At 51.5% G+C, this 22,092-nt stretch overlaps 1 protein-coding gene and 1 long non-coding RNA gene across 4 annotated transcripts; one reads left to right on the top strand and one right to left on the bottom strand.

Annotated features, from left to right (window-relative positions):
* Nucleotides 1–15,080: 15,080 nt before the first annotated feature.
* Nucleotides 15,081–20,366, bottom strand: LOC123844083 (uncharacterized). 3 transcript variants are annotated; one of them, XM_054507258.2, is made up of 3 exons: nt 18,932–20,366; nt 17,611–17,835; nt 15,081–15,430 (listed from the first exon to the last, which is right to left on the bottom strand). In XM_054507258.2, exon 1 carries the CDS (start codon nt 19,968–19,970, stop codon nt 19,008–19,010), a length of 963 nt encoding a protein of 320 aa, XP_054363233.1. In that variant the 5' UTR covers nt 19,971–20,366; the 3' UTR covers nt 15,081–15,430; nt 17,611–17,835; nt 18,932–19,007. The 3 variants fall into 3 exon arrangements, with proteins under 3 accessions (XP_054363233.1, XP_064447814.1, XP_054363232.1); XM_064591744.1 differs by lacking the exon at nt 15,081–15,430 and having other exon boundaries at nt 17,449–17,900; XM_054507257.2 differs by lacking the exon at nt 15,081–15,430 and having other exon boundaries at nt 17,449–17,835.
* LOC123844081 (uncharacterized) lies at nt 16,930–19,390 on the top strand. The gene is made up of 3 exons (XR_006790692.3): nt 16,930–17,067; nt 17,339–17,454; nt 19,253–19,390. It is a non-coding gene; the product is annotated as an uncharacterized LOC123844081 (long non-coding RNA).
* Nucleotides 20,367–22,092: the final 1,726 nt, after the last annotated feature.

Raw genomic sequence — 22,092 nt, 5'->3', positions numbered from 1 at the left:
TACCCCCACAGACTCACAAGACAATTTGGGATATCTGGGTTGGGGAAAATTCTAAGAGCTGAGGGCAGCGGGCTTGGTGAGAAGAAAACTCTGCTCTCGCGAGTTCGAATCTGGCTCTGCCTTTTACTTTTGGGGAAAAGCTCACACGAAGATACCAGAAGCTGAAGGCATTTATATAAAGCCAGAAGGGCCGATGAAAGTTTTGATAGTCTTAACACCTGTTCTGTGTAGATAACTTACCAGTTTACAAATGGCCTTTCCATTTTTATGAGAAGAGTCCCACTCACCACACTTGGAGACTTCTCCCCAAAAGAGAGGTGAGTGCCCTCCAGGGACAGGATCTAGCTTGGCTACTGGGCAGGTGGCTCCTAGTTGGCCCATGTGGGGAAATCTCTACTGGCCTCACACTACCTGTGTGATCTTGGGTCTTGGGTCTTGGTCTCGAAGCCTGAGAAAGATGGAAGCGTGGGTGGAAGAAAATGAATTTGACTGCACCATTGTGTTCGGAGTGCCAACGGGGACAGCCAGGGTTGACAGCCAGAACAGAGAAGTGGGAGGAGGGCTAAGGGTCAGGGTGGCTGGAGATGCGGTGGCCGCCTCGTGAAGGGAGCTGGGAAAGAGCGGCTGTGAGGGTCAAGGCGGGGAACTTGCACATAAGTGCAGATAATCCCGGCAAGTTTAGCTAAGGAGGGCGGGGGAGGGCCCTGATGGTGAGGCAAGGGGCCGTGGGTTCAAGTGATGCGGTTTTCACGATACGGGAGCCCTGGACACGCTTGAAAGCAGAGGGAAGAAAAATGGGGAGGGTGGGACACTCTGGCTGTTAGAAAGGGATGGGACAGCGCTGGAGCAAGATCTGACTCCCCGCCAGGAGGGAGGCCAGGAACTCAGCTGGGGGCGGGTAGCATTCCAGAGCGGGAGGGGGGGGGGCTTCTTCCTTCCTCTCTGGAGGCTGTTAGGATGCCAGGAAAGCCAGGAAAGGCAGTACCCAGAGCACGAGGGAGGAAGAAAGCAGGCTGCATTTGCAGCCAGGAGCCCTGCAGGGGCCCCAAGCAGGAGAGACACCTCCACCTGTGACCAGAGGCTGTCCCAAGGTCATTGGCTCTGAGGGAGCTCCCTGGGAGGCTTCCCAGGGCACTGATAGGTTGAATTGCCGGTTTATCAGAATTTCCCAGCAAAGAATGATTGTTAGAAACAGATTCCCAGGCTGCACGTCAGGCCGCCTAAGCTGTGTGGCTGCGGTCTGTAACCCTGAAGGCCCCACAGGTGGTTCTGCCCCAGAGCCGGTGTGAGGCTCAGTCACGGGGTCGCAGCGGCCCCGCACCCAGCCAGGCGCCCCGGGGGGAGAAGCGCTTGCTGAAATGTGCCGGTGTAAAGCCAGGGAAGGCTGTGGCCACCCCTGAGCCCCAGGAAATTACCAGTCCGGTTGTCTCAGGCCACACTGCAGTGGAGGTGGAAGGGAAGGGGCTGGGGTAGAGCTCCAATCCACCTGGTTTTCCAGCAGCCTGGTTCCTTCCTGCGTTGGCCTGGGCAAGGCCTAGGTGCGGTGCGCTGAGCCTGAGGGAGACTGGATTCCAGATGCCGCCATCACCACCGTGTTTGAGTTAACTTTTGCTAAATGGTACTAATAAGGATGATAAAGGAAATCCACAGGTAATCCAAACATCTCAAGGTAAGTAACAGTTTGTCTCCTGACCTATAATTATCACCAAAAGCATTTGTAAACTCCCGAATTCCACTCTATGGGCTGGGATGCTTTGCTAGGCTGTTTCTACGTGAAGTGTGTGTTTGGCTTTGAGGAACCGTGGTTGCGTCACAAGCAGCCAACAGTGACGTGGGAAAACGTGTCATTGTAATGGCTGATTGTTAACCTTCAGAATGTTACCTTGAAAGCGGCTTGGGCGGCTGGGTGGCTCAGTCTGTCAGGCGTCTGCCTTCAGCTCGGGTCATGATCTCAGGGTCCTGGGATCCAACCCCTCATCGGGCTCCCTGCTCCGCAGGGAGTCTGCTTCTCCCTCTCCCTCTGCCCCCCTCCCTCCGCTTGTGCTCTCTCTCTCTCTCAAATAAAATATCAAAAAACAAAAATAAAGCATTTGGCTCAACTCCCTCCCTTGTTGTCTGTTTCTCACTAGTAGTCGTGCAGGCATCTGGGTCCTACTGCTGAACTAACTGGAGCGTCCTGCATTAATCCTTGAGGTTCTTCAATAGGTTGATCAATAAAAATGACTCCTATAGGGCGCCTGGGTGGCTCAGATGGCTGAGCGTCTGCCTTCGGCTCAGGTCATGATCTCGGGGTCCTGGGATCGAGTCCCACATCGGGCTCCCTGCTCCTTGGGAGTCTGCTTCTCCCTCTGCCTCTCTCTCTCTGTCTCTAATGAATAAATAAATAAAATCTTTAAAAAAAAAATGACTCCTATAAAACAGCGATCAGTTCCATTGTGAATTAGACTTGAACATTTCTCCCGTCCTAGAAGTCTTTCTCGAGACTTCGTGCGTCGCCATCAAGACACCAAGATCAAGAATGATGATCAGCAGAGACTGACAATTACAATTAGTACTTCCTTTCCTGCCAAGTTTCAGATACGGACCTTGAACACCTTCGAATCTAAGAGGGGAATGGACAGATAAATACCATTGGTTTTATAGGCTTAGTAATGTGCTGGAGGAGCTGACTTGCTTTTCCCCAAGCCCAAGGAGGTAGGAGGGAAACAGATAAGGAGAGAACAGGGCAAGAGACAACTAGCCCGGGGAGGGGTAGCGCTGGCTAGTAAGTTCACCCTCGTGCGGATGCTGTGGTCCTATTTCATGCCCGGCCTCTTACCTCCCCTTTTAAGTTCCTTTTTGCCTTTCTTGTAGCCTGGTAACCATACCTGTATCCCCACCTGCCTGTCTCGTGCTTGGGCTGCCATCTGTGGTGGGCTTTAAGCAGAAAATTCTGGAAACAGAAGAGTTACCAGATCCCCAGCAGATGATTCTGCCGTGCTGGAATTTCAGGCACTGAGGCCTCTGAGTGCAGGAGCTATTTTAGGGCCCCTGAGGAGGTGGGGGAGTCCATGGGGAACCTCCCCAGTGTCTTTGGGTCTTACCACCCAGGCAGCTGCCCGCCTCTGTCCGCTCCCTAAGGCACTCTGCTCAGGGCTCCCCGCCACCCCAGCTGGCGGCAGGCAGCCAGGAGCTGCTTGCTTGCCTTCCTTAATTTAAATGCCCATCTGGCTTTGCAGTAAATTACAGGGACAGGGTCTCCAGAAGTTGGCAGGGAAGGCCCAGGTCATTGAAACCTACGCCAGGCAATCCACAGTCCTCAGGACTTTCCCTCCCTGGGAGGGGTTTTCAGTGCGTGTTTCAAAGACGCCCTCATTCTACCAATTAAAAGATCAAAACAAATCTGGTCACAATCAGTATTTTAAAAACCTTGTCCCTTTGCACTTAGAGAATCCTCAGTCTGGCCCTGCTCGCCATGATGGCTGACAACAGTGACCCAGGCAGCCACAGGACCCTCATTTGCTCCCAGTACCAAGCACAGAAATATTGACTTCCGTCCAAACCAGGCCTGCGTGCCTTTCATGTGGTGGGAAAGAGGAATGAACCAGCCAGGTTGGCAGTTGGGCCAGGATGGGGAGAGAAGGGGAGTTTCTTCTCTGGGAGCAGCCGTCTACGAGCTGCCAGGAGTAAGAGAGGGCGGCCTGGAGCCAGCAGCACTTGGGCACAGGGGGGTCCCCAGACAGCACAAGAAAGGAGAGCCCGTGGGCGTGCCGTGGGGACTGAGTCCCGCCTGAAAGGGCCTTGGGTCCTCCTCACCAACAGGTGCCAGGGCCCAAGGGGCCCGTCTGGAGTTCTCCCCCCTGTTTGAAACAGAGTGTGATCTCAGCCTTGTCTTCCGAGGGCCAAAGACGAGAGGAGGGAACGGAGTAACACCTAGTGAGGGAGGGAGGTGACCACAGGCCCTTGCTCGGCTGCCCCAGGCCAGCAGGGCTGCCCTGCTCTGGCCTGGACTCCGGAATTCATGCTGCCAAGCAGCACAACAACACCCCACTCACACCCCAGCCCCCAGGCCGAGACCCACAGCACCCCACTGCAACTTGATTTCCAATCTCAGTGCGGTCAGGGAGGGGCTGGCCAACTGGTAGCAATAAAGGGTGTTCGGAGCCGCTGACCCCACAGATATCAGCCGGGCTCCTGGAGCCCCAGGACGAGATGGGGCAGCCTCAGGACGCCATCCCCTCCTGTCAGCTAACTCCTCATCCCTCAGGCTGCAGCAACAAGGGGGACCACTTAACCCGGGGCTGTTTCTGGGCCTTCCCACCTGACCCCTGCTCTGCTCCAGAGGGCGGCCGAAAGAGACAGAAAGAAGGAGGTGTAAGTAACTCCATTTGGCCCTTGTTTCTAACTGCAGGAGATGTCCGTCTTCTCCCGGACCAGGCCCAGTAGCCTCCTCCTCTCTGGTTTCACCCCAGTGGCCCAGGCGCGGTGGCTGGGGTGGGGTTGATGGTCCGCGGTGGGTTGGGGAGGGACCGCCCTCTCCAGCAGAACCCAGCCTTAGAAGCACAGTCTCGGTAGCATGGAGTCCGGAGCTCAGTCCCAGGAAAAGCTTTTGGACTCGGATAGCTTCCATGGCTACTAATGAGGGAGTCAATCGCACCGTACTGGTATGTACAGGTGTTGGTTTTTAGTTTTTATTTTTATTTTTAACGATTTTGTTTATTTAATTGAGAGGAAGAGAGCATGAACAGGGTGAAGGGCAGAGGGAGAAGGAGACTCCCCACCGAGCAGGGAGCCCGATGCGGGGCTCGATCCCAGGACCCTGGGATCATGACCTGAGCCGAAGGCAGACGCCTGACGACTGAGCCCCCCAGGCGCCCTAGGTATTTGTTTTCATGTACATTCTATTGACCTTCAGTGTGAGAAAGTACGTGGACGGACACCTGCCTTCGTCCAGGACTCACTTCTGCAGGAGAATTATAATAACAGCAGGACAACAATCATAATAACCAGGTCTAACTGAGTGGTTACTGTGCGCTGAGGGATCTAATCCTCACAACACTATGAGGCTGGTGCTATTATTATCCCATTTTACAGATCAGAAAACCGAGAGGTCAAGTTCCCTACCCACGACTCCGCAGCCAGCAGGCATGGGGTCAGCTGCACAGCCATTCGGGAAGAGCCTGTTGCAGAGAGCACGGGGAGGCCCTTTGCTGCTGTTTAGGTCAAAGTCTCTGCCCGAGGCCACCACAGACCCACCGGGAGGTAGCGCTCCATTCCCACCGCCTGCAGTCATTCAGGGGCAGGAGATCCACTCTGACCCTAATTCTCTAAGTAGTGGGAGAGGAAGTGTGGGGCTGGAGACAAATGTGGAAGATAAAGTGCTTTTTATATACAATCTGTTCAAGTTCACAATAAGGCAGGAGACCAATTTTCCCCAAATTAAGAATTGAGGAAAGGCCAGTTCTTTGATTCCTCAATCTCTCACGCCTGGGGACACAGATGTGTTCTTTTTAATAAAGCATGTTTGAGGGTGTGCTTAGCATGCCAGGGCACAGAATCCCCGCAGTCTGCTCTGGCTGTAACCGGGTCAAACCCATGAGAAATGGCCTCTGAGAGTGAGGGAGGGCTGCCCTTTCCTTCATTGTAGTGTCACAGTGTCCTTTCTCACCTCCATCAAGCTGCAAAGCAAGCAAAGACCCCACCAAATCCCAGGGTGGGGAGCTCCCCCTAGTGGCCCAATGGACCCACTTGCTGATGGTCCCTGGGGTCTTGACAAAAGAGAAGGAAGCAGATGTTTGAACCAAGTCCCAAGTCTGGCATAAGAGAGGATGGCCACTTGTAGGTATATGCCCGAAGGAATTGAAAGCAGGCACTCAAAAGGCATATTTGTACATGGATGTTTATAGTCAGCATCATTCACAATAGCCAAAAGGTGGAAACAACGTAAATGTTCATTGACTGATGAATGGGTAAATAATGGAACGTTATCCAATCTTCTTTTTTTTAAAGATTTATTTATTTGTTTTAGAGAGAGGGAGAGTAAGAGAGAGAATCTTAAGCAGGCTCCATGCCCACCCAGTGTAGAGACCTACGCGGGGCTTGATCTCACGACTCTGAGACCGTAACCTGAGCCAAAACCAAGTCAGACACTTAACCAATTGAACCACCCAGGTGGCCCAGAATATTATTCAGTCTTAAAAAGGAAGGAAATTCTGACACGTGCTACAATATGGATGACATTTGAAGACATGATGCTAAGTGAAATAAGCCAGACACAAAAGGACAAATATTGTATAATTCCATTTATAGAAAGTACCTAGTTAAACTCATAAAGACAGAAAGTAGACTTATAGTTGCCAGAGGCTTGGGGGGAGAGAGATTGGGTTTTTAATTATTTGATGGGCACAGAATTTCGGTTGGGGATGATGAAAAAGTTCTGGAGATGGATGGGTGCCTAACAATGTAAATACACTTAATGGCACTGAATTGCACACTTAAAAATGGCTAAAATGGGAAATTTTATGTTGTGAATATTTTACCATAATAAGAAAAACAAACAGGAAAAGAGAGAATGTGTTCACTCATTTTTTGTGGAAAAAACACACCTTTTAACAAGTTCCGAAAAATTTTTTTCAAATCACCCAATTTATGTTGAAATTTCCTGTTTAATATGAAATCTAGTTGGATATTGTCTTAAAACCGACTCCATTTAGAAGAATAAAATGGGAGGAATTACTCTACTTGATGTGAAAACTTACTACATAGTTAGAGCAATCGAGACAATGTGGTCTCTGTGGAAGGACAGACAGATCAATGGAACAGACTAGAGAACTCAGAAACCCAGAGACCTACGCAAATGTACCCAACTGACTTTTGGTAAAGATACAATCCAATGGGGACGCCTGGGTGGCTCAGATGGTTAAGCGTCTGCCTTCGGCTCAGGTCACGATCCCAGGGTCCTGGGATCGAGTCCCGCATCGGGCTCCCTGCTAGGCGGGAAGCCTGCTTCTCCCTCTGCCGCTGCCTCTCTCTATCTCTCTCTCTGACTCTCATGAATAAATAAATAAAACAAACAAACAAAAAAACAAAAACAAAAACAAGATACAATCCAATGGAGGAAGACTAGCCTTTCAACAAACAGTCAGTGTTGGACCTATTGGACATCCATAGATTAAAAATATGAACCTCAACCTAAATCTCACACTTTATACAAAATTAACGTGTTTCTCATGAACTATTAGAGAAATGCAAGTTAAAGCCACGGTGAGCGATCACTACACATGTATTAATGAATAGCTAAAATACAAATAAATCACAACACCAAATGCTGGCAGAATATGGAGAAACTGGATTTCTCATACATTGCCAGTGAATATATAAAATGGTACAGCTGCTCTGGAAAATGCGTTGGCAGTTTCTTAAAAAAAAACTAAGCATACACTGACCATACAATGCAGTAATTGGGCACCTGGGCATTTATCCCGGAGAAACGAAAGCAGACGCTCACACAAGCACTGTGAAAGTTCACAGCAGGTCTATTGGTAATAGCCCCAACTTGGAAACAGTGCAGATATCCTTCAAGAGGTGACTGTTTACCCAAATTGTGGTATATCCATGCCACAGAATACTACTCAGCAATGAAAAGGAACCCACCACAGGGGCGCCTGGGTGGCTCAGATGGTTAAGCATCTGCCTTCGGCTCAGGTCATGATCCCAGGGTCCCGGGATCGAGCCCCACATCTGGCTCCTGACTCGGCGGGGAGCCTGCTTCTCCCTTGCCCTCTGACTCTTCCCTGCTCATGCTCTCGCTCTCTCTCTGTATCTCTCTGTTTCAAATGAATAAATAAAAATCTTAAAAAAAAAAAAAAAAAAAGGAACCCACCACTGACACATGCAACAATTTGGATGGCTCTCAGAGGCATTATGCCGAGAAAAGACAAACTCAAAAGTTAACCTACTGCACGCCTCCGTTGATATAAAAGTCTCAAACTGACAAAATTGTAAAAATGGGAATGTATTAGTGGTGTCAGGGGTTAAAGATGAGGTGGGCAGGAGGAGGATGGAGTATTTAGATAGCATAAGGGAGTGGCGATGGAACAATTCTGTATCGTGACTGACAAGAATCTACACGTGATAATGTTGCATAGAAACACACACATGCAAATGAGCAACCTGGTGAACTCTGAATAGGTCTATAGCTTATACCATGTCAGTTTCCTGGTTTTGATATTGTTAGGTAAAATGTGGCTGTTGGCAGAAACTAGATGAAGGGCACACAGGGGACCTCTCTGTACTATTTTGTAACTTCCTGTGAATCTATAATCATTAAAAAAAAAGACTGGAAGAAATGCACTCAGCGCTTCAAGAGACAGGAAGGCAAGGGAAGTGAGTGTTACGGAACATTTATCCTTTGCCCGGACCTGAGCCAGGCAGTCTCCAAAGATCATCATTTGACGTCCTCATGGCAGTTTGAAGTATGTATTATTATCTCATTATATAGACAAGGAGACCAAGGCCCAAAGTGGTGGAATTGTGTTTCAAACCAAGTCTGCCTGATCTTAAAGCCTGTCCTCCTTTAGGAAGTTGAAGTGCACATGAGTTTTTGAGGTTGAGTGCGTGAGGAGGATGGCATGGTCAAGTTTTGGCTTTGCCTGCCCAAATTACCACCGCTCAGAAATGAGCTCTGTGCACTTATTTTAAGCCTTGTTGATTGAATGGCTCACTCCTCAGGTTATCCTGTTTGATGGCATCCATATAAGCTAATCAGAACGAATCCTTGCCTTCTGAAAGCTTATGTCCTTTAACACCACTTTGCATGTGACTCTCCTGCATATAGGTCTAGAGCCAATCCTCGGTTTGGTACTGGGGCACTCGAGGCCCCGACCGACTGCCTCCTTCAGAAATGTCCAGTGTCGGGGCGCCTGGGTGGCTCAGTCGGTTAAGCATCTGACTTTTGATCTCAGCTCAGGTTTTGATCTCAGGGTCATGAGTTTGAGCCCCATGTTGGGCTCCGTGCTGGGCGCGGAGCCTACTTTAAAAAAACAATGTCCAGTGCTTCGCATGAACTGTCTCCTCCAAATGAAATATTTTATGGCCCCAGACTGACTTGCACACATCATTACTTGCAGAGATCCTTACATCGTTCTTAGCACATCTAGACTACCCATCTTCACGGTCTTCACTGTCTGCGAAGCCCACTCTGCCTATCCCCACACTCAAGAACATAGGTCTCTGCCTAGCACACAGTAGGCACTCAGCACCAGCTTCCTGAATAAGTGAATTATGAATTCATCACATATGGCCTTGTATTGACATTAAATGTCTACTTATATCTTCGTTTTACCTTTCTAACAAGATGGCAAGTTCCTTAGCTTAGCCCAATTTGTATTCTCAATAGCCCTTTGCCCAATTCGTTAACTGATTTTAAAATAGCCACTAATCATGAGAGCTTATTCTCACACCCACAGCTGGATATCCACCTTCACCTCCGGTCAGCTATTTGGATGATCCTGCCTCAGACACAGTCACTGCAGAGGGTGCTTGAGGTCCAGCCACCAATGACATTCTAATTCTTGCTTCTTCTCTTCTTTCCTGCAGAAGTCCAAGGTGCAAAAGTCTCAGATGTGCGATGTCTTCACCGTAACCCATCCTCCCACCCCTCGCCTCATGATTATTTCCTTCAGCAATTATAACGTTCCTTGGGGGGCCGACTTGGCTCCTTCAGTTTCAAGACGTGAGTCTGGAATGAACTCAGACACCAGCACTTAGCCGCGGTCATCCATCTCTCGGGATGAGCACATTAGGAGGGAGCTATAGAAAGTGTAACTGAAGTAGAATTAGTGGCTGGGGAAAGGGCTGGGCTGTTGCTGAGTGGGCCTGGCCTGATCTTGTCGCCTTTCATAACATCAGTCAGGGCCGAGGCTCTGAGGGAGACAGGCCAGTGGGAGGAGGGTGTTTGTGAAACTCAGATGCCTGGAGAAGGAGCTTGTGTCAAAGGCACCGAGTGGGAAAGGCTGCCTCTCCTTTCTGTCTCCGTGTGCTTCTCGGAGGGCTCTTGAGCCAGGCAGCGGTAGTGGGCATATGCTCAGGGATGCCTTTGAGAGGGAAGTTCTGGGTGTTCCTGAGCCTTGACGCTCTGCGGTCAGACTGGGCTCGGCCATCCGCCATTGCTCCCCAGAGAAACACAGAGAGGCTTCGGGAAGGATTCAGCACATATGTCGACACCGAAGTCTCTAGTGTCCCTCCTGTTCTCTGGTCCGGCAGAGGAAGATGACCTGACATCACAACTCAGTGGCTTTGTAGGGGGAGGAGGGGAAGGGAGCGGTGGCTGAATCTCCGTTTCTACTTTCATTGGGTGGGCCAGATCCAGGATGTCAGAGGGAATAGGTGGGAAGGTGTTGCCGAAAGGTCCATTGCGCTCCTCTCCACCATGGTGCAGACACGCAGAGCTCTTAACTGATAACATCCCATTCCTGCACCCAATATGGCGGCACACTAGCATGGCCTGTGCAAATCCCCAGGAATCTGAGCCAACATCCAGAATTTAAACAAGAGGAAAATTATGGTCTCTCCAGATTTTTCTCTAGACTAGGGGTTGGCCAACTACACCAGGGGCGGAATCCAGACGAAAACCTATTTTTGCACGGCAAACTAAGGATGGCTTTTACATATTTAAATGGTTGGAGAAAAGTATTTTTGAGGACCGATATTTTGTGACATGTGAAAATTCTATGAAATTCCAATTTCAGTGTCTACAAATTAAGTTTTATTGGAACACATGCATTTGTTTCCCTATTGCCTATGGCTGCAGCATGGCTGAGCTGTTGTATTAGACACTGTATGGGCCTGTGAGCAAGACTGGCTACAAAATTTGCAGTACAAAATGAACATGTGGGGCCCCTTGTTACAAAAGAATATTAAAAATTCCATGATGGCAACAATAGAGCATTAAAACAAGTATGGTGGCCTCTCTAAAGTCAGGGTCCTGTGTGCCTGCCCAGGAAGCCAGCACTGATGAACAGATTTACTCTCGTGCTCCTTACAGAAGAAGTTTGCTGGGGCACCTGGCTAGCTCAGTTGGTGGAGTGTCTGACTCTTGATCTCAGGGTTGTGAGTTCGAACCCCATGTTGGGTGTAGAGAATATAAATAGACTTTAAAAACATTTTTAAAAAGATTTATTTATTTGAAAGAGAGAGAGCATGACTGAGAGAGAGCGAGTGCGATTGGGAGAGAGAGCAGGAATAGAGAGGCAGAGGGAGAGGGAGAAGCTGGCTCCCCGCTGAGCAGGGAGCCCGACGTGGGGCTCGATCCCAGGACCCCGGAATCATGACCTGAGCTGAAGACAGATGTTTAGCTGATGGGGCCACCCAGGTGCCCTGAGAATATAAATAAATAAGCTTAAAAAAAAGTTTTGCGCTCTCTGCTGTGGGGATTCAAACACGCACACACACACACACACTTAATGATTAATGTTAGTCTCCAGCAAAAAATTTAGGGAAAATTATTGAATTGTTTCTGGATACTTTGAAAAGAACTTATCACATACTAGGACTCAATTGGAGTCATTAAAAATCATTGCAAATTAGACTCATTTTCTTTTTGATAGGACTGTCTATTGGGGCAGGAGGGAGCATAAGGCGGTGTAGACCAGTGTTGTGGCTATGTGTGCCCGTCCTTCAGCTCAGGCAGTCCTCCCACGCTGACGCCAAAATATCAGGGAAAATATGGGATATTCTCTTCACACGTGAAGTTAAAGTTTAAAAGCGTAAATTTTTTCAGTTTTCTTGTTTCTTGGATACCATGAGAACTCATATGAAAGTCTACTCCCTATACTTTTATAAGGTTGAAAAGTTATTTTCAAGTTATTTCAAAGTTATTTGGGCTTCATTTCCTCAAGCCATTTCAAGAGGCTGTGTATGAAGCTGAATGTATTCACATTTTTGTCAGACACAGTGATTGAATTTGGGGCAAACCTAGGCAGCAGATATATAGTTTCTGGCTCCAAAGTGGGGAATGGGTGACTCCCCATCTAATCCTCAAAGGCTCACATCTACACTTTGTAGTTGCTGGCAATTTTGGAATCTAAGTGAACATTATAGTTTGCAAGCAGCACATGGTGTTTTGCTGTTTCCACGAGATAACATCAGCTTGTTGAATAAACGCGAGATGCACTTTTCATAGGCGGTCCCAGTGGGGTATCCATTTCTAGTTGCAGCAAATAATATTGATCTCTGCTATTTCTGGTGGAACAGATTTATTCTTGTTGAGGTAGAAAGGACTGGGGGATGGGTAGCCAGGCTCAGCCTGTGCCTTGCCTTTAGTGGACTAGCTCTTGGGTTAACTTTGGGGAAGGCGTGCTCTTCATTGCCGGTGGCCAGGGAGGCTCCCTGAGCAGGGGAGCATGTTGCTGGGGCTACAGCAGGAGGAAGAAGAGGCTGTAGGAGGACGATTCTAGCCGGTGTCCGATTTAGCTGGGGCTGGGTCATCCCAGCTCAGAGGTCTTAGGTGCCACGCTGGAAGGAGCCTGAGGCTCAAGAGCAGGGGTCTGGGTGCTGCCAAAAGTGGGATCTTGACCACATTGCTTAATATTTCTAGACCCCCTTCTGTTGAAAATGAAGAGAGTAGACAGGATTATTTCTAAGATCCTTTCCAGCTCTCACTACGTATGAACCTATAAGGAAGAGTTTTCTAACATAAAAATCTGTTCAAAAATGGAATCGGCTGCTTTAGAGAGTGAGAGGGGATGCTGCCGTAAGAGGGAAGTTAGGGGGACCCCCGCTGCTCTCTTATGATGCCCTTAATCGAAAGCAGCCTTTCTTTAATATAAAGTGAATTCCTCGGGAGCATTCTGCTCTAAACCGAACAAATCTAATAAGAGGTAGTTTACTCAACCTCTTTGTGCCCCATTCCCGATTTAGAAAACGGAAGAAGCCCTCAGGTGTATTTTATTTTTTTAAAAAAAGATTTTATTTATTTATGTGAAAGAGAGAAAGAAAGAAAGAGCACAAGCACAGGCAGGCAGAGGGGGAAGCAGACTCCCCGCTGAGCAGGGAGCCCGATGCGATGCGAGACTCGATCATGACCTGAGCCGAAGCCAGATGCTCAACCAACGGAGCCACCCAGGAGCGCCCGTGACAGAGAATTTATAATTTTAACGATTCGTAGGTATAGAGTGTGGTGGGACCGAGTATCACAATGCTATATAACCATCCCCACAGTCCACACACACAACTTTTTCATTGTTCTCAAGAAAAACTCTATTCTACTTCCGGTTTGTATTTATTAGTTTTAATTAACTTTTTATTGTGATAACATTTAGATCACATAAAAATGACCATTTGAACCATCTGTACGTGTACAGTTCGGTGGCACGAAGCACATGCCACCATCGCATCCCTCTCCGGAGCACGGTTCGTCTTCCCAAATGGTAACTCTGTGCCCATTAAACACTAACCCCCCACTCTTCTTCCAGCCTGTGCTGCCCTCTAATCTGCCTTCTGTCTCTATGAATTTGCCTACTCTAGGCCCCTCATATAAGAGGAATCCCACCGTTATTCGTCCTTTTGCACCTGCCTTAATCACTTAGTGTAATGTCTCCAGGTCCAGCCCTGTGTGGTCTGCATCAGAGCTTCTTTCTTTCTAAAGCAGAATAATACTCCACTGATGGCTATTTTGTTTTATGCGTTCATCCACTGTCGGCCACTGGTGTTGCTTCTACCTTTCGGCTGTTGTGCATAATGCGGCTACGAGTCTTTGAGACCCCGCCCTCCATTCTATGCCCAGAAGAGGGGTTGCAGGATCATATGGTAATTCTCTGTTTAATTTTTTGAGGAAACACCGTGCTGTTTGGGTCACACCCCAGCCTTTGCGAGAGCCCAGGGGCTACAACCAGAGAAGATGAGGGAGACCCATGGAAGGGGGAGGGAAGGAGCCCGGGCTGAGGGCCAGGCAGGCCTCTGGCGCCATCCATCTGGTCATGGCCAGGCCGTGGGACTCCACGTCAGTGGCATCCCGCGCTGAACCTCTGCTTCCTTTCCATTCATTTATGGAACACGTTTTTACTGAACACCTAGAAAGCTCCAGCCACCCTTCTAAGCACAAGGATATATGGATGACAAAACAGATGTGCGCCGTGTTCGCGTTCCACATCTGTCTAAAACGTGGACAGTGATCCCAGCCACATAGGAGAGGGCTGGCTCGGGGTCTGACTCATCAGAGGCACTTAATAAAGGGTTCTTTCCGTCCCTCCAACTCGGCAGCTGGATGATCAAGGATACTGTATGTTCTCATATAAATAACCTCCTGTGGAGGTATTCGTATAAATAACTCTTCTAATGCTCATTTTTAAAATTCACAGAGGGCCACTGTGAAAATAACGGCAAACCCAGGGGTGGGTGGTGTGGACGGAGAGCAGTGTGTGCAAAGGGGAGGCCGAGGTGGGGGTGAGCTGGCGGCCGCTGGGGTGGGAGGCCTCGGAGGCACTGTGGGGAGCTGGCCCGGCCCAGGTTTGCCCTGGTAACGAAAGTTACCCACAGTCAACAGTGACTGACGCAAACCTGGAAACAAACACGTATAGCAAACCTCAAAAGGCATCCCAGGAAAAGCTGGGGAGAAGCAGGGGACACAAATGATGGAGTTTCTCCACCAACCTGGCCCCGCCGCCAGCAGCTGGGATCATGTATGTCCTGGAGACGCAGGACACATTCCTTCCCACGCTTGCTGGGAACGGAGCAGACCTTGAACCCGTCCGCGGCCCACACCTGCATAGTGACCTCCGGCCCTGCAGACCAGCGCGCTTTCCAGCCCCTGTGGTCTCCTGATCCGGTGGCTACTTATGGAGGAAGAGAAGAAGACTTGTTTTGTTTTTTTTGTGGTGGGATCTTTTTAGGCAAAGGGAGAAAATGGAAGAGAAAGAAAGAAGAGCCGCTGGGGAAGGCTGGGCAGGTTTGGGGATGAGAAGCTGTCCCCCTGGGGCGGCTTAGTGGCAGGTGTGGGCAAGGAGGTGGAGGGACAGCAGGCCCGGGTCTTCTTGGATCCTGGGCATCTCCTGGCTGTCAAGGGCAAGTGTGACCAGCCACACAGCCTGCGTGAGCCACCTCCGGGCCCTCACTTCTCAGGCGAGGCTCGAAGCACACACCTCCCCGCTCTTCCTCTCTCTCTCTCAGGAGGGAGAATTCAAAGAACTCCAGGAGGAAGTAATTACATTTAATAGAAGCCCTGGTTTGCAGACACAGATATCCAGGCAAGAATATTTAATCGCTATTTACAGAGACACCTACATACACACATATATAGGAAATTGTTCCAAGGGGATTAGATAAGTCCTGCCTGACCCGCCCCCACGCCCCAGATCTTTGAAGGTTGCAGAGATTCTGGGCAAAGGCCCTCGGTACTCCCAGGAGATTACATGGAGGAGATTTGGAAGAATGCTGTGGCCAGTCCCAAGCTGTGCTGATGATTTAAAAAAAAAAAAAAAAGCATTTTATTTTATTATTGTACTAACCTCTTACCCAATGTGGGCTCAAACTCATGACCCCATCAAGAGTCTTGTGCTCTATCAGCTGAGCCAGCCAGGCACCCAATGATCTTTAACACCTTACGATAAAACCAATACTTTGTTAAGACACGTGGGTCTCCTGAAGCCATACTGCCTGCGAAGTCTAACTGGTGGGAAAAAGACCAGCAGGGTCCCGTGTCCGTTAACCAAGGCTGCATCCCTTCCTCCTGGCCCCATTGTTGTCTGTGGGTCCTCACTGGCCCCCTCAGGTCTGGGAGCCTCCTGGGGCCAGCTCAGGGATGGAGGGCTTCTGTCATGTGTGGAATGGGATGGCTGCTATCCCAGGGGCTCTGCAGAGACAGGCTCTTGTCCTTGGCCAGCTTGTGTCAGAGAGTGGAGGTGGGACTCTTCAAGTTCAATGACACAACATCCCAAGCGACTCTAGTGGTGCTGAAATGTCCTCAGGAGGTGAGACAGATGGAGAACAGGAGCCGGGCTGAGGGTTAGTGAAGAGCTTGAGTCTGGCAGAGCCATTTTGGGAAGACATCTTGGGGCCAAATTTGGGTTGGAGGTAAGAGTGGTTCCCTCTCCCCAGGAAAAGCTCCTCTGCTTGGCCCCCTCCACTCTGATCCTGTCCTGAATTACAGTGCTTACTGTTGATTCATGTCTTTGTTCTGGTTCCCTAACTGGATTTAGAACTCCTTGCAAGCCGTGATCTTATTCATCTTTCTGTGTCTTGTGGCCATGGTCCCTGCCCCCGGTAAAGAGGCAACTAATCTTTGGAAGAGGAAAGCTGCCTCAGGTTGGGTGGAGACGAGCCTGGTCGGGGAGCAGCTGGGGCGTTCCTCTCTTGCTCGTCTCTCAAATGCTACTCACCCAGCAACTTTGGCCTGTTCTCAGACTGGCTGGAGTACATGCTCCCCCTGCCTTGCCAGGAGTCCTTCAGGTATAAAGAGGCTCCATTTGTTAAGGGAATAGAATGAAGAAAGTTAGAAAACACGATTCAATACTTTGAAGGCCTTACCTGGGCTCCTGCCCCATCCTCCTGGCCCAGCCAGGGTGGGCGGCTGAATCCAAGCGCAGCTGCCCCCACTCCACCTTCCATAGGTTGGATGCCTTGGCTCCCTCCCACCCGCTGTCTTCCTCCACTTGATTCCTTCTGGATTAGCTCAGTGTAGCTTTACCCCAAAGACTCTGTCCGAGTTGGCAAGAGTCACACACTGGGCTGTTTGGCTTTTAATAAAGTTTATGATTTAAATCTTGTGCTCTTAACACCTTCTTTGCAAGCCTCAGAGGGAAACAGAAATGTTGAGTTTGTTTACTTATTCCCTTCATAACATGGAGACCCTCACACTTGGCCAAAGCCTGCGCGTGCGTGTGTGTGTGAGTGTGAGTGTGTGTGTATCACCCAGAGTTCGGGTGTATGGTGTATGTATGCACATACTCGCAGGGCCAGGAGGAACGTTTAGAAAGACTGGCTGCATTTCAGTCCCTGGCAAGCTCCCAAGACATCAACTGAGCCCTTCGGCATGAAGATTTTCCTGTGAAGAGCTCCTACCGGCCCTCACTGCACAGGGAAACCCGCGAAGAGGTCAGCACAGGGGGAATAGAGAAGGCCCCAGTAAGCCCCTGCAACAGGATCCCGAGGCTCCAGGGTCAAACCCCAGCTGCTGCCCTCCCAGCTGTGTGCCCCCGAGCTGCAGTCGTGGGGACCCTGCTGCTCCGTGGCCTGGCCTGAAATGGAGGAGGCAGCAAGCCGGGACTCCCCATGACATCAAGTAGCTCTGGCGTGGGCTTGTTGTGACCCATCCTGCCCACGGGGGAAGGTGGGCTCCTGACAGGTGTTTGTGTGAATATTTCAGGGACTGATACGTTTCCAGTGACATGGGCTGACCCCGGGCCAGCTGTGGAAAAGAGAATCCCAGGATACATAGCTCAAGGGAAGCCGACAAGGGAGCACATCTGCTGGAAGCACTTGGTAAGCCCTAGAGTGTGTGCTGGGGGCCTGCAGGGGACCCAGGAGGGAGGCAGCCACGCTTCCTGCCCTCAGGGGCCTTCCAGGCAGAGGGGACGGGGAGATGAGGGGGCCATGGGGCCCGGGTGGGAGGGGATGGAGGTCAAAGTATGCGCTCACGGGTGGGGTTGAGTGGGGACACCTCGGGTGACTTCTGCTGGTCCCAATGCACGCAGGAGAGCTCAGAGGTCCTGGAACCGGGCTTTGCTTGCACGCTGCGGCCTGGCCTCCACGACGTGACATCCTGGCCAAAGAATCCAACGTCGGGCTCCAGTCTCCCTGGGTCTCTTTTGTCACAGTGACTAACAGGCAGGCCAGACAAAGCTTGCATTCAGGAGCCCATCCCTGCAGGAGGATAACACGGCCCCAGCTGATGAGGCAGGCACATTGGCATCTGGGGTTTTTTCCTCCTAAAGCAGAAGCAATATGATTGTTGGCATCGGATTCCCCTGGGGGAGGGCAGCGCAGCCTCAGCCCGGACTGGGCTCCCAGAAGGCAGGCCCAGAGCTGTCCCGTGTGCTCTCCCAAGTTCATGCCCGGCAGCAGGGAGCCTGGGACTGGGGGGGGGGGGGGGGGGGCGCGGAGGGAAGAGGTGGGTGGCAATTCCCCTACATGAGACTCCCCATTCCCAGCCTCAGCTTTCCCATCTGTAAGATTTCAGACAGGGGGAAATAGCACTTACAGGCCCCGGTCAGAGTGGGATGAACTTTTAGGCAGGTGATGGTCCCCTTGGCGTCTTTAGGCAAAACAGTATGTGGATTTACTCATAGGCCACAGGGATAATTCTATCCTGCAGATGGTGGGTGTGACCCAGCAAGGGTTTCCCAGGCAAAGGATGGCTCACCCGAGCTGATTAATGCAACAAACAGCTGCTGGGACCCCTCCGTGAGCCTTCCCATGCATTAGCTCACCTAACTGCACTGTACACCTGTGAAGGGGGCACTTTATTTCTTTATTTTTATTTTTTAAAGATTTGTTTATTTGAGGGGCACCTGGGTGGCTCAGTTGGGTGTCTGCCTTTGGCTCAGGTCATGATCCCAGGGTCCTGGGATCGAGCCCCGCATCTGGCTCCCAGCTCAGCGGGGAGCCTACTTCTCCCTCTCCCACTCCCCCTGCTTGTGTTCCCTCTCTCGCTGTGTCTCTCTCTGTCAAATAAATAAATAAAATATTTTTTTAAAAAAGATTTTATTTGAGAGAGAGAGAGAGTGGGGGGAGGGTCAGAGGGAGAGGGAGAGAGAATCTCAAACAGACTCCCCTCTGAACTTGGAGCCTAACACAGGGCCCGATCTCAGGACCCTGAGATCATGACCTGAGCAGAAACCAAGAGTCGGACGCTCAACCGCCTGAGCCACCCAGACGCCCCTGGGCACTATTATTTCTATTTTAAAAAAGAGAAAACTGAAGGTCAAAGGGGCCAAGTGAATTCTCCAAGCCCACACACCTAATAAGCAGTGAAGAGAAGAGGAGAACCTGGGTCTTCCTTCATCTTCTGGGCCAGGGCTCACACGCGCCAAGCCCTACGTTGCTTTTGTTCTCCGCGCAGTCGGCGGGATAAGCATCCCGTCCCCCACAGCCCTGCGGGCCCCACAGAGGCTGTGCAGGGCAAGCAGCCGGTGTGGCCGGGGGACAGCCGCCCGAGATGGCACGGCCCCTGCTGGGCGGGGGTCCTTTGAGCAGCGAGCGCCGCGGGGATGGCCAGCGAGGAGCCGACGGCTGCGGAGGGCTGACCGGCTTCTTGACTTTTCTTTTTCCCTGGAGTCAGATGACGCCTCAAAGCTGCGGGATCTTCCTGACATCATGCTCGTGACAGCGATCAAAGGAAAACTAGATACAAGAACCTCCAGCCACCCACTCCCCCTGGAGCCTGCCGCGCGCGTCCCCTCGGTTGACCACGTGCGGCCGCCGGGGGAGGGGCAGCCGCGGCTGCGGGCCTCGCACACCAGTGCCCGGGGCTGGGCTTGGTTCCAGCACGTTTCTGCCGCCCACGCGCGGCGAGAGGCCAGGAGGCCGCCCCATCCGGTGCGCGCGCCCCTCCAAGTTAAGATTGCCAGCAGACTCCCCCCAAAGCCTCGTTTCCGACAATCCTTACGAATAAAATCGTAATTAAAAAAAAAATTCAAGCCCAAGACGAACCCAAAGGAACCACGTCTTGAGTGTGAATGCCGCCAGGGCCGGAGGCGGCGGCAACTCCGCAGACACTTGATGGACGTTTTTCCCCTCACACGCCCCGCCCTCCCTCGTAAGAGAAGGCGGGTGGGGTTCTTCACCCTCAGCAGCAAGGCTGGAGTGCTGGGGGGCGGGCAAGAGGGGGCACTGAGCCCGGGAGACACAAGGGAGACTGGCAGGATTGCTAACTCAGGCGGGAAGGCCAGCTTGCTGTCGCCGCACAGCTGGAAGCAAGGGAGGGACCCGCGCCAGTCCCCCTGTGAGCGCCGCTTCCGGGGGACATCAATCTCCCCCGCTCGCCACGGCGGGGGCATGGTCTCGGGGGACGCGGAGGGCTGGTGGTGGTACCGACTCTTCCAACCTCATCCCCTTCTCACCGGGGGCCTGGGGAGACAGCACTCACCACGCGGCACCGCCTGAACCTTGGCGAGGACACGGCGCCCGGCTGCGGGCGGCGCCAGCCTCCTCGGGCCTCGGGCCTCCGGCCGCCGGAAAGCGGGGCACGTGGTTTCCGGCGAGCTCGGAACCGCCCACCGCCTCCGGGCGGGCCGCGCTGCCTCCCGCCCTGCAGGGCCGCCAGGGAGTCCGCTCGGAGGCCCGGGCCGCAGCGAGCCTGCTGTCTGGCCTCAGGCTCTGGCGGTGCCGGGCCGGGCGGCAGGAACTGCGGAGAGACACTGGCGCACAGACCGCGCCGGCTTTGACCCGAGGCCCATCACTTCCCGGCCTCGTAGGGCTGGGCGACTTCCCCGCACGGCTCCGGCTGCAGGCTGCTCCTCGCTACCCCCAGCAGCCCCCACGGTCACTGGGCCTGGACACTTTCCAGAGTGGACACACCCAGGTGCTTTGCTTTTTCTTTTTTTCTTGATGGGCCTTTTGTGGTGGCTGTAGTTCCGTCACCGGTGGTGTGGCTAAGGATTCCCCAAACTGGCCTTCCTTTCCAGAGCATTAGAGATCTCCACAGTATGGGCCCATCCAGCCTCCATTGAAGCTATGTTTGTGGCCACCATGTCTTCTTCTCTATGGTCTTTTTTTTTTTTTTTTTTAAGATTTTATTTTTTTATTTGAGAGAAACAGGCACGAGCCGGGAGAGGGAAGGAGTGGGGACAGGCAGAGGGAGACGCAGACTCCCTGATGAGCAGGGAGCCTGATGAGGGACTCGATCCCAGGACCCCCGGGATCACGATGACAGCCAAATTCTCCTCCATGGTCTTAAGCCAAGCAGTATTTGATCTTGACATTAGACAGCTTGCTATCCCCAAATACCCTGTGTCCCTTCCCACTTCCCTATTTTTGCTCGGGCCCTCTTTTCTGCCTCCCTCATCCTTGAACTCCTCTGCTGGCCAAATTCAGTTTACCTTTCAAGGTCAAACTTGAAGGTCTGTGAAGAGCATTGCCTGCTCTTCTGTGCTCCCACATTTTATTGGGATTCCTTTCCTCCGCTGGACCGAGCTCCCCAAGAGAAGTGACCACAGTAGTGGGTTGAAGAGCACAGGCCCTGGAGCCGGAGCCGGGTTGAACCTCTAGCCCCACCAGGTCCGAGCTGCAGGACCTAGGGAAGGTGGTCCCACTGCCCCGTGCCTCATCTGTACAACGGGGATAGCAGCACCCGCCTCACAGGATGGCTACGGAGATGAAAGGAGAGAAAACAGGTGAAGTGCGGAGAGCTGAAGCTGGCTCCTGGGAGACATGCCCCAGGCTCTTACTGGCATGACTGGTGCCCAGAACACAGCAGAACATGAATACTGAACTGAGGGCTCTGGCATCAATCTGTGAAGGCGAATTACTTGGATCCTGGGGGAAAAGGTCCACGTGTGGTTACTGGGAAGCACAATTGAAGGACATGAGTATTTAACTCGGGGAAATTTCAAACATACACGGTAATAGAATGGGATAAGGAACCCCAGGCATCCGATCCCCAGCTCCAGCAGTTACTGACCCATGGCCAATCTTTCTGTATGGATGACCCGCTCCTCACCACCTCCCCAACACACATGCTAGATTAGCTTAAAGCAAACTTAAGATGTGAAAAAAGCAATTTTGTGCTTTACACTCTTAAAGGAGCTTTCAAAAAGCAAACACATAATATATATTATTCCTCATGGCTTATGGCTTTGTGACCTAGATGAAGGCGGCCTTATTTTCAAGGGGAAGGTTGAAGAGAGGCTGGGAGGTCAGGGGGCAACCAAAGGCTCTGGGCTGGGAGTCCAGGGCTCTTTCTAGGACATCTGGGAAAGCTCGTGGATCTCAAACACTCCCTCACCCCAAACTCTTTTTTTTGAGAGAGCGCGCAAAAGAGATGGCAGGGGGTTGGGAGGGGCAGAGGGAGAGGGAGAGAGAGAATCTTGAGTAGGCTCCACATCTAGCATGAAGCCTGACGTGGGGGCTCGATCTCAACCACCCTGAGATCACGACCTGAGCAATCCAGAGTTGGGCGCT

The sequence above is a fragment of the Mirounga angustirostris genome, unplaced genomic scaffold (genome assembly GCF_029215605.1).
Source record: "Mirounga angustirostris isolate CCGP_5_RB_7025 unplaced genomic scaffold, mMirAng1.0.hap1 SCAF_5, whole genome shotgun sequence".
In the NCBI taxonomy this organism is placed as follows: domain Eukaryota; kingdom Metazoa; phylum Chordata; class Mammalia; order Carnivora; family Phocidae; genus Mirounga; species Mirounga angustirostris.
The sequence above is the reverse complement of the archived record's forward strand: the minus strand, read 5'-3'. Positions and strand labels throughout refer to the sequence as shown.

Bases quoted from the DNA above. Each gene is read 5' to 3' on its own strand.
- LOC123844083 (XM_054507258.2), bottom strand. From the start codon at position 19,970: ATGCCCCCGCCGTGGCGAGCGGGGGAGATTGATGTCCCCCGGAAGCGG.